Here is an 11670-nt window from a genome sequence, read left to right on the forward strand (position 1 = left end):
TAGACGGGAGAGGGGCTTCAGAGGAATTCTTTACCTTTAAGTTGAAGGCAGGTGTGGGAGCAAATGTGGGGCAGACAGAGGTTTGGAAACACGCCCCATGCCAGGTGCCTGGTGTCCGGACCATGCTTACTCCTCCACCAGTCCCAGGGCTGCGGGGTTGTAATTTCCGCTTTCTCCAGGAGCTTGCTCAGATGGGCCAGGGTCTCACGGAAGGAGCGCTGATGGGCACTTTGCCCTTGACCTGGCTTTGTGAGGGTGGGAACGGGGCTGCAGCCTGACCACTGATTCTGGGCATTCTCCTTCTTCCTCAGCCTTGTCAATTCCATCCCCTCCCAACAAGGGGAAACTGGCTGTTAACCAAAGTATCTGTTAGAACCCCTGGAGCACATCACCCCTAGAGGCCTGGTCAGGGCAAAGCCCACAGGGCCTGGCTCTTTTGGTCCAAGTGTGTCTGACTGTCTCTGCCTCTGGCATGGCTTCGCTCTGTCCCCAACTTCTGTCCGTCACTAACCCTCATTCTCCACCGTGGCCAGGCAGGACAGAAAGCCAGAGAGGGGCTGGCCAGAGCCAGGTGGCTCTTGCCAAAGGCCCCCTTGTCCATCACTGGGCACCGACATGGTGCCTGGGGTATCCAGGCACGAGTGCAGGAGCTGGTGGCAAGGGAGCCCTGGGCAGGGATGTCATCAATGCTACTAGGAAGCTCTCACCTGCCCTCTGGGCCCGGGTTGAGTTCAAGGCCCTGGAAGGAGAGGGTGACAGCGGATGGCCAGAGGGAGGGAGCAGGAGGGCCCTGGGTGTGATCCTGGCCGGGGGCAGGGAGCCTGGCCGACCCGCCTTTGTCACCTGCCCTGTCCCCACAGAGCTCTGACAGCATCCCACCTGGCTACGAGCCCATCTCCCTGCTCGAGGCACTCAATGGCCTCCGGGCCATCTCTCCAGCCATCCCCTCGGCGCCTCTCTATGAAGAAATCACCTACTCGGGCATCTCGGATGGCCTGTCCCAGGCTAGCTGTCCACTTGCCGGGATGGACCGAATCCTGGAAAGCAGCCACCAGAAGGGCAAGCCACGGAGCAAGTCCCCCGACAGGTGAGTCCGGCACCTGGGCCTCCCTCTCAGGAGGGGTGGGGACCTCTGTGCCTGCTCTCTGTGGCTGGGTGTATGTGTGTGTGTGCAGTAGCACAGAGGTGCAAAGCACGCTTTTCTGTGGTTTTAACCATTTTCTGCTGGGTGCAGTGGCTTATACCTGTAGTTCTAGCACCTTGGCAGGCCGAGGTGAGAAGATTGCCTGAGCCCAGGGGTTCTAGACCATCCTGGGCAACATGGCGAGACCTCATCTCTACCATAAATCAAAAAAATTAGCCAGGCATGGTGGCACACACCTGTAGTTCCACATCGTCTGAGCCCAGCAGGTTGAGGGTGCGGTGGCTGTGAGCATGCCACTGCACTCCAGCCTGGGCAACAGAATGAGACTCTGACTCAAAAAAAAAGAAGAAAAAAATTCATTTTCTAATGTGTTTCGTGTCATGATTGGCTAGAAGGACTCAGGCCCAGTAGCAGGTTAGACTTGTGGATGAAGCTTATTGCAGCAAAGCTTAGTGGGCACAGGCAGCAGGAACCGGAGCAGCAGTGGCAGCTAGCGGCTTTGACTCCTGCAGGTGCTCTCTCAAGGGGCAGACTGCAGGGCATATGGTGTGTTTGCCAAGGGGAGCCCCTTCAAGTCTTAGGGTTCCAGGACTTTGTGGGGGGGCACTGGTCACGTAACCATATCCTGCCAGCAACCTGTGACAGCAGCTGAAAACTTAAGACCCTGACCGTGAGACAGGCGCATTCACTGACCTTGCCGCCGGCACCTGATATGCGAGTGGACATGGTCCGCTCCTGGGGCAGGCCACGGGTCAGTCACAGGTCCCTTGGAGACTTGCAGGAGTGGCCAGCAGCCTGCTGTGTGGATGTTGCCCTGCTCGTTAGTGTTTAGTAGTGTTAAAGCCCAAGGCAGGTACTGGTTTTGTGATGCCACTGCAGGGCCCCCAGCATGTCCATGGAGAAAACACCTTCCAAGCTGCGAAGGAAGTGTGGGGTCTGGCAGTTGCAGTTCTCTCTTAGAAAGAAAAAGGAGCTCAGGCCTGTGCCAGTGTGCAGGAGAGAGGGCCTGTTGGATGGGTCTGAGGCGACTGTGCGGCTGCTGGGTGTTTGAGTCTCTCCGTCATTTATCTGTGGATCCCGGCAGATGTGGCAGGGTCACCCTGGTGGTATCTGGGCAGGGAATCAGGCTGGCTTTGGTGGGGCTGACCTCCCTTGCTTCTACACCTCACCCTTTTCTCTGTCCCCAGCACCCTGAGGTCCCCATCATCCCCCATCCATGAAGAGGACGAGGAGAAACTCTCAGAGGATTCAGACGCTCCTCCCCCGCTGGGCAACGCAGAGCTGGCGCTGAGGGAAAGCAGCTCCCCCGAGGTGAGGCTCCCCAGGGCGGCCCTGAGGTGAGGGCCCTGCACGAAGCCCCCCGAGAGGTGATGCCTCGAAGTAAGGCTCCCCCTGCCATGAGGGCCCTGAAGCGCGCTCCCCCGAGGTGAGGCCTGAAGCGAGGCTCCCCCGAGGTGAGGCCCTCCAGTCCATGCCACCAGAACAGACTCCGTCCCCCCGCCTACTGGCATGCCCCCACACTTCTCAGCCCCTAGCCTGTTTCCTCATCTGTGGGGTGGGCGGACTGCGTACTGCCTGGGGTCGCCGTGAGGACTGGAGGCCCCGCTCTGTGGCATGTCCTGGAGTGGTCACTGCCACTCTCCAAGCTCCGGGTTGATTTTCCTCTGTTTCCTAGAGTTTCATCACAGAAGAGGTTGATGAGTCATCGTCCCCGAAGCAAGGTGAGCCCCTCCTCCCGTGGTGCTGAAGCCCAGCGGGAACCAGACCCCTGGCTTGCTGGGGCCACGGAGCCCCTTCTGCCAGGGGCCCCTTGTCCATGAGGCTGCCACGGCAGCACTGAGAAGCACAGGCCCTGGGAAGGACTGACGTGTGAGAGGCGGGCCAGGGTCACCCTTGCCAGGCCAGGCTGCACTGTGTACCCAGCAGGGCTGTCTTTATGGAGATGGCACCTGTTACATTCGGTCTTGAGTTCGAAGCATGGATAATGTAGTGTTTTCATAACAAAAGCAAAAAGTCCCATGCTGAGGTGTGGGAAGAAGGGAAAGAACAGAAGAAAAGGAAGCATCCACCTGTGGGGTTCCTGGAGAGCAGGTGGGATGTTGGGGGGAGTCAGGTTGGAGTCCAAGCCCAGGGCCCACGTGGTGGCTGCTGAGCCCTTGGAGAGGAGAGACCTGCTGGGACCCGGCCCCGCCCATTGGCCCTGACCTCGCCCCTCTGCCTGCACAGGGAGCCGAGTGCCGTCCATCGATAACGTCCTGCAGGACGGAAGCCCCGAGCACTGTGGCCACAGCCCACAGGGCCCACCTACTGACATCTTCCTGCCAGGTGAGGGTGCTGCAGCTGCTAGGCCTGGGGGTGGTGCCTGGCTCTGTCCCTGGGAGCACGGTCAAGGTCTGTTTCTCTCCGTACCTTTAAGCAGCACTCCCACTGTCCACTCCCAAAGCAAGGCCTGGGCCTGTAAAGGCAGCCCCACTGCATGGCCTGGCTCTTCAGAGTGGCGCCTGCTCCCAAGTCCCCTTCCCACTCTGGAACCGGCTTGGCCCCGGGAGGCAGGAATGGCTGCCTATGGAGGGACCAGCAGGTCAGTGGGGAAGGTGTTGCTGGCCTCTCTCTGTCCCCAGAGGCTCAGCTCCTGTGTTCTCTGCGCTGCTAGGGGTAAGATCCTCAGCTTCCCATCCTGGCTTCCAAAGAGGGACCAGGTCCTTTCCCATCCATGTCATGCTTGAGGCCAGGCAGGCCAAGCTGGTCCCTGTTGGGCTCACCATGTCTGCCCTAATCCCTGCTCCTTCCTGTGGGCCCGGCAAGCCCTGTGCCGAGTGAGCAGACAGCACAAGACATGGGTTGGCTGCTCCAGCTGCCAGGAGCTTTGCACAGCAAGAGAGTAGAAGCCACGTGTTGTGCTGGATGATTGGGGTCAGGAGCAGCGGCCTCCCGGCCCCCTTTGCCCCAGGGCTGACATGGGTGCAGGAGCAGGTGCAGCAAGCAGCACATCCCACACTAGGGCACAGAGGCCAGGCTGGGGTGCCAGGCACCAGCAGGTCACCGGGGAAGGGTGTTGCTGGCCTCTCTCTGTCCCCAGAGGCTCAGCTCCTGTGCTCTCTGCCCTACTGGGGGTAAGATCCTCAGTTTCCCATCCTGGCCTCCAAAGAGGGGGTGGAAGCAGAGGCTCTCAGATGTCTGTGCCTGCTGAGGCCTGGAGTCAGGACGAATGACCCCATTGCCTTCAGGGCTGCGGCCCAGAAGCAGCTGCTTGGGGAGCCTGGCTCCTCTCACGAGGCTGGGAGGCGCTTTTGTCCCCTTCCTGGCCCTGAAATCCCTGCCACTCAATCCCCCTGAGTCATCCAGTGACTTGGGCCCAGGCACTGAAGGGTTGTGATGTGCTTTGCTTGGAACAAGCCGCTTGTCCTTACCGACTCTGACTGAGCAATGGCCTGTGGGCTGGGTGTGGCAGGTCGCAGGTAGGAGCAGGCATCACCAGTGCTCTGATGGCTACAGTGGCCTGCCCAAAGTCTAACCCACAGAGGAAATTGGGTTTAGGATCAGCACACTTTAAAGTGTCACAGAATTCAAGTATGTTCTTTCAGAGGGCCTCAAGTATTTCATTTTGTTTAAAAACTTGGGGAGTGAATAGGGAGGGGTCAGAGGAGGGACTTCAGCTTCTGAGAGCCATGAGAGTGAGTTCTCATCCTGCCCCCATGTGGAGGCAGCATCTGAAAGTCTGCACCTCTCTTGTGTGGGCCCAGAGCCATCAGGTCTGGGCAGGGTCAGGACAGACCACCGCCAGTTCTGCCCGGTATGCAGATGAGCCCCAGCCATATGGGTCTTGTGCCCTGACCTCAGGCGAGGGTCTTGGGCCTTCTTTAGGTCCACAGATGGGGGCAGAGCAGTTATCTGTTGAGGTGGCAACAGAGCGGCCAAATCTGCATTCTGGCAGTGGAGGCCCACAGTGGGCACCACCCTCACTCTGCAGACCGCACAAGACATGGGTTGGCTGCTCCAGCTGCCAGGAGCCTGCACATCAGCATTTAGGGACGTGGACGTGTGGCCGTCACCTGTGTGGACATGCAGGCTTTGTAAGCATGGGTTTCTGTGTCTTTTTAAAAAATCCATGTGGAGGCACCCTCTCTTCTGTCTTTTTCCACTTCCCAGATCAAGACCCCTCCACATCCGTGTGTCTAGAAACACGAACACACACAGGTGTCCTGTTTTTAGCCACAGCATAGCTTCACCTGGATGGGTGGATCTTAATTCAACTGTGGTGTCCCCTGTAGATGGGAAAATCCGTGAAATGATAACATAGGCCCTTGGTGTCCTTTGGGCCTCCCCTCAGGATCAGCCTGTCTGGCCCTTCCCAGGGGCCTTGCTCTGGAAACCAGAGGTGGACCCCACCCCGCCCCCACCCTGCCACTGCCGGTGATCCTCTGCACATGTGTGGCCCAGAATCTCTCTCTCCCAGCTGTGGTTTCTCCTTGGCTGCAGCGGATCAGTATGGCACTTTGTTTCTAGACAGCCCTCCTTGTCCTATGGTTGGCGCCTTTGCTGCGGGACATGCCGACTCCGTGTGTGCTTGCTAACCGAGCTTCCGTCTGTCTCTCCCCCTCTCTGCACAGCCCTGGGGCCTGACTCCTGCTCTGTTGGTATAGAGGAGTAAGCTGGTACGTGACTGCCTTTCATACGCACTTCGGGGTGGCCGTGGCGGGCGTCCTTGGAGAGAGGAGCCCTCCCCTGTCCCCCGTGGGCGCCTCTGATGTTCTGGCTTCATCCACATCCGTGTCTTCCCAGGGGCCTGGATTCTGAATCCAGAGCTCTCCGATGGCTGTGGCACCTTTGCCCTGGAAAAGTGGCTCCTGGGGCTCCTGACTTTTGGAGCCGGGAGATTTCCATCTAGACCAGCCGCCTGGTCAGGCTCTTCTTTCAAACTTTAAGGCCCGGCACAGACTCAGCCCAAGCATGCTGGTTCCGCCATCCTCAGCAGAAGGCGGGAGCCGAAGGGCCAGGCTGTCCGTGGAGGGACCTGGGTCATACATCCCAAGGGAGGCCCAGCCCAAGGCCAGGCCTTGTCATGGGGACGTGGTGGGATATCCAGCAGGTTCTGCTCCTGCTTTCTGGTCATGGCTTCACATACCAGTTCATCAGAAAAACGGTGTGCCCCAGGCCATGGGAGGCCCTGCAGTATCTGTGCCCAAGCACAGTCCTATCTGTGGAGGGAAGCTATCCTCGCGAGCCCCCCGGTGCCTGGCAGAGGCCATGCTTCCTGTCCTGCGCAGGGCCCACTCCCTCCTTCCCATGTCAGCATGGCTTCCTTGGCCCTGACGTGACCATGTGCCTGGCAGACAACCCCTTGTAGACCGCCTTTCTGCTCTGAGCCTGCCATTGTGGCTAACTGGTCCCTCCTGGCTCTGGAACTTTCTGGAACACTAGCACACTCTGAGCATCTGTGAGGAGGCCACGTGAAGCTGGTGCCCACCTGACGGGGAGGTGCCCTTTCCAGGGTAGCCCAGACAGATGTTTTACAGAAGGCAGCTCTGGAGTAAACTGGAAAACAGGCAGCTGCTGGGACCTCTCACCCCCAAAGGCTCTGGCACACTTATGTGTGCAGCTCTGAATGTTGGACGGAGGAGCCGGTGTCCTGAGGCCAGGGCTTCCCCAGCAGGACTCCAGCTATTGTGGGTGAAGCCTGTGTGGCCCATCTGAGAAGGGCTGGCTGGTGTCCAGGCCTCCAGTCTGGACCTTTCTTGGTCTGGCCAGGCCAGGTGCGTCGTCATCGCTTGTCTTGGCAGCTGCTCCTCTGTTCCCATGCCTGCCTTTCTGTCCTCCAGGGACGTTTCTTCTGACCCATCTTATCCTTGTGTTGAAGCAGTGCCCAACACCTGACCAGGTGGCACAGCCTCCATTGGTGGAAGGTGCTGTTTGCATATCGTGGCTTAGGTCAGACTTGTATCTGCAGGGAGCGCAGGCCAGACCTGGAGCAGGGCTTCTCAGCTGTGGCTGTGGGCACAGCTCCCAGAGAAGGCAGGCATTCTGCACCCAAGGCTGGGGCCGGGGCTATGGCGGAAGCTCTTGGCTACTGTCTGCGTGCGTCCAGCAGCCATGCGCTAGGGCCAGTAGCCAGGCCTCAGACAATCCTGAGAATACTGGTCCTGCTGCTGCTGCAGGTGTGGCAGGCGTGTCTTGGGTTCCCTGTGCCAGCGCCCAAGCCCTAGGGGACAGGCCGAGTCTAGGGGTAGTGCCTTGCAGCAGCGTGCGGATGGGAATCAGTTGGGAATCAGCAGAACAGGCCTCTGGGAAGGTGGGGCAGGCTCCTGAGGCCCCTCCCAGCATCCCTTGTTCTTCCCCAGGTCTGCTCCCTCCTCCCCCCATCCTGGCCTGGTCATCACACTCTGCAGCACACTGGCTGGTCACTTCCTGGGAAACTCAAACCAGGGCAAGGGCAGGACCGAGGGGCCAACATCCTGCAGCGCCACCCTGCATCCTGTCCTCGGGCTGCAGCCAGGGTGTGCCCGGGTGTGACCTGCCCCAGAGAGACAGACCTCAGGCCCTTCGACTACAGGTGGTGGTAGGGCTAGGGTGCTGAGTGGCCCTGCCCTGGAGGCTCCAGGTGGGTAGGAGCAGGTGACATAGGACAAAGTGTGTGAGCATGACCCTTCCCTCTCTCCCGCCTGCAGGATGGTCCACCTCCATGGAGACGGTCCACAGCCTGGGCACCACCAACCTCCCCTGGCCTCCACGTGGTGGCCCCAGCCCCGATCCCAGTGCCGCCGAGCTGACCCCTCTCTGAGAGCCCGGCCAGGCCAGCAGATTGGAGCCCTCGGCTCCCAGACTTGGCCGAGGGGCTGCCCTGGACCCCACCATCACCCTGGCCCCTCCTGTTTGCATGCCCCTTTTGGCCGCCAGGCTCCAAGGGGCCTTGGTGACCCTGATCAAAGAGCACAGTGGATTGTTCCCTCCTACCCTTTTTCTATGGTTGATACATTTGTTCCTGGTACAAAATGAAGGACAGCAGCTTCCCATCCCGGGCATCCATTCCCCAGTGCCCCGCTGGCTGAGCGGCTGGGACTAGGGGCTGCCCCCATGTCGCCGGGACTGGCGTCACTTGGACCCACCAGCTGGGGGCAGGGTCGATGCCCTGAGAACTCAGCAAACCTGCAGAAGAGAATTTATTGGGGGTGAAAAGCTGTCTTCACAGATGCTCGGGGCAGTGGTGGGTACAAGTCACGGTCAATGAAGGAAACAGTGCCTGTCCGCTCACCCTGTGTGTCATCCCCGGCGGCCTGGCTGTTGCTGCTACTTCTCGCCCTTTGCTGTGCTTGTCATGGCCCTGGCAGTTCTCTCTGGCACTCTCTGCCACCACCTCTCCCGCTCTGGGCTTTGGGGGCTTGTAGCCCTTCCCTGGGTGGCCAGAGAACGTCTGCACGTGTGCCTGCGGGTGGACCTGACTGAGGGTGGAGGCACAGCCATTTGTGGCAGTCACTGTCTGGCAGCCCCGTTGCCAAGCCCGTGCCTTCTCCCAGATCCTGGCTTTAGCCGCTTCAGGCCCCTGGGGGAAGTGCCCACCTAGGGTGTGGGGTCCCAGCCCTGATAATTTGCCTCGGAGGCAGCCTCATCCTTTTTAAATAGAAACTTCTTGAGCAACAAAGGCAAATGGGGTGCCGGGCCTTCAGCAGGGCCCTGAGCCGGGCAGGTGTGCACAGCTGCCTGGGCCTGGGAGTGGGGAGAGCCCGCTGCCCAGAGGGAGGGCCAGGGGATGGTCCCCAGCAGCCACAGGGCCCTGCATGCCCTGGCGTGGCCACAGCACCTCCCCGAAGCTCGGGGTTGCTCTGAGCACCAGCGCTGCCCAGCAGGGCACCCGGAGAACCACTGTCCTCACAGCCCCCTCCGGGCTGGCCAGCCTTCCCTTGTCCCCACACTCAGGCGGTGGCCTCCCTCCCTCACGCCGCTCCTCTCCTGCCAAGGCCCAGCCAGAGGCCATCGGTGCCAGCGCCAGGGCTTTGCGTGAAGGACTGGCTGCAGACCGGCCGCCTGGGACTTCATGTGCTGTCATCTGATGTGCTCAGATGGCTCACAGTTTGTTCGTTTTTACTGTATATTTATAGTAATAAAATCATGCAGCAATATCCTGTCCACGCCTTCTTCAAGCGCAGCCCTGGGAGTGCGGCCCTTCCCGACCCGGGGCGGGATGCTGAGTGGCTCATCGAGGCTTCCATGCTTGACTGTGGCCTGTGCCGTGGTTTCCTCCTGTGCCAGAAGGCAGTGGCAGTGCGACTTCCAAGCAAGAGCAAGAGTTAAGTGTGATACCATGTGGCTCCCAACTGGTGATGTGTGTGCACACGCTGCTGTTGGTGATTGGTCTTCATCAGCATCACGGCCGATTCTCTGGGTGGAGTGAAGCGAGACCCTCGGCTCTGGCTCAATCTCCCGGCCGGTGGTGCAAGAGCCCAGGCCTTCAGGAGTGTGAGTTGCCACTCCAGGCTCCATCTCAGCCGTCTATCCCACAGGCATTCACTGAGCATGACTGTATGCCAGTGGCAGGCAGGATGCACAGGCCCAGGCCCCAGGTGCTTGTCATCAGTCTTGCCAGGTTTGGCGACTGTTAGAAAGTCACTGGGATGGAGAGATGAAGTCACATGAGGGGCTTGATTTAACTGGCGGTCAGGGAGGGCTTCTCTGAGGAGACGTTAAAACAGAGCCTGAGGGATGAGGGGCTGCCACAGCCCGTGCAAAGGCCTGGGTGCAGAAGTGAGCCGCTGAGGAAAGAACCCCCTGGCTGGAGGATGACAAGTGAGGAGTGCTGGGCAGATCTGAAGACCCTGCAGAGGTGCATCAGAGATTTAAGAGCAGCACCTGTGGCTGGCGGGTGGCGGATGGATTGGAGGGCGAGTTTGGCTACCCATAGATGGTGGGCTTGGGGGCTGGAGCCCAGCTTGGAACCCCCTGCTCTGCCCTGCTCACCTCCCACTGGGGGGTGGCCAGTGGTCAAAGGATCCACCCCTCGGGGTTCCCTGCCCCTCTGCACACACAGTTCAAGCTGCCTCGATGGCCTCATTAACTCAGGCCTGTGAAGGTGGAGGGGAACCCGTGTTCTGGCCATAGGTCCCTGCCCACAGGATGGCTACCACCCATGGCCCTGCAGCTGCTCTCGGACATGCTTGGGTCTGGCCTGGCGCCAGTGTGGGTGAAGGGGTCCCTGGGTATCAGGCACTGGCATGGGTTGGGTTGGCTTCCCCTCCCCCTCCACCCAGCAGCTCCGGCCCCTGTGATGCCCGGTGTCACATGGGGCTGGAGCAGGGGGCACCTTTCCTCCCGTGCACCTGGCACCCACAGGTCCTGGGCTCGGGGTGTGCTTGGCTGCCTGGGGGTGGGGCCCTCTTTGGAGGGGGGTCCTTCCCCTTCAGACATGGTCACTCATCGCGGAATCTGGGCATCCCCTGCTGGCTGCAGCTACCCCGTGTGACCCCTGGTTGACAGCTGCAGCAGGGGAGACCTTATCCCCCAAATCTCCAGACGCCACCATGAACCTAACGCAGGACTTACCAGCAGGTCCTGCCAAATCTTTGACGCCATGCCCTCTCCTCTCCTCTCCTCCTTGGCTCCACTCAGGGCAACCTTCCCTGTACCAGGAAGCTGGTCTTCCTGCTCAGCTTTCTGGGCCCTGCTCCCGGTGAGGTGCGCCTCACTATTGTGGAAGTCAGGAGACACTGCTCTCCCTTGGGCTGTGTTTCTTTTTGAGTAGGAGTCTCACTCTGCACACTCAGCCACCACAGCCTCGACCTGCTGGGCTCCGGCGATCCTTCCGCCTCAGCTTTCCAAGTAGCTGGAACCACAGGCACTCGCCACCACACCCGGCTAACTTTTTGATTTATTGTAGAGATGAGGGCTTACCAAGTTGCCCAGGCTGGTTTCGAACCTCTGGGCTCAGGCAATCTTGCCTCTGCCTCCCAGTGTGCTGGGATTACAGGCGTGAGTCACCGCTCCTGGCCTGGGCTGTTTCTTAGTCCCAGTGACTTCTTTCTCCTATACAAACCCCGGCAAGCACTTCAGGTTGACTCTGTAGTAGACCCCGGGTAGGAGACAGGGTGGGATCTTGGCAGGCACCAGCTGCCTGGTGCCTCAGGCAAGTCCTGTCCCTCTCCGAGCCCCAGGTTCCTCATTGGTAAAACTGGGGCAACCCCACTGCCTCCAGTAGTACCCAGCATTTGGTGGATGCCTGGCCTGGAGAAAGCCCCCAGACTCCGGATCTAAGTCACTTCCTGCCCAGCAGGGCGGGTCCGGGGAGCCCAGAGCTCCTGGCCGTCCACCCCGCCGCGGCTGAGCGTGGGCCTGGGGGCCCGGGGCAGTGGAGCCCCGCCAGGCCTGCTCTCCTGAATCGGGCGGAGCGGCAGAGCGGCCCGGGCCAGGGCAGCTGTCGCGCGTGGCGGGGGAAAGCTGCTGCCCCGCGCTGGGGCCCCGGCAGAGGAGGACTCCGGGAGCGTCGCGGATTCGTGCTCTCACAGAGGCCGCCGTCGAGGGGCCGGAGCCACGCGGGCCGG

The 11670-nt window shown here is 60.4% G+C and overlaps 1 protein-coding gene across 2 annotated transcripts in view; it reads left to right on the top strand.

The window, feature by feature from the left end:
- The window catches only part of MGRN1 (mahogunin ring finger 1), a 31701-nt gene extending 22443 nt beyond the window's left edge, over positions 1-9258 (top strand). Inside the window, exons 11-16 of one of the 2 annotated variants that reach the window (XM_008058022.1) lie at positions 861-1087; positions 2332-2455; positions 2820-2865; positions 3371-3469; positions 5755-5799; positions 7810-7923. In XM_008058022.1, the coding sequence (XP_008056213.1) occupies positions 861-1087; positions 2332-2455; positions 2820-2865; positions 3371-3469; positions 5755-5795 (537 nt within the window). In that variant the 3' untranslated portion in view covers positions 5796-5799; positions 7810-7923. Of the gene's footprint in view, positions 1-860; positions 1088-2331; positions 2456-2819; positions 2866-3370; positions 3470-5754; positions 5800-7809 lie in introns of both variants that reach the window. The other variant, XM_008058021.1, reaches the window with a different exon arrangement.
- Positions 9259-11670: the final 2412 nt, after the last annotated feature.

The sequence above is a fragment of the Carlito syrichta genome, unplaced genomic scaffold (genome assembly GCF_000164805.1).
Source record: "Carlito syrichta isolate Samal-C Ts95f unplaced genomic scaffold, Tarsius_syrichta-2.0.1 Scaffold303189, whole genome shotgun sequence".
Taxonomy (NCBI): Eukaryota; Metazoa; Chordata; class Mammalia; order Primates; family Tarsiidae; genus Carlito; species Carlito syrichta.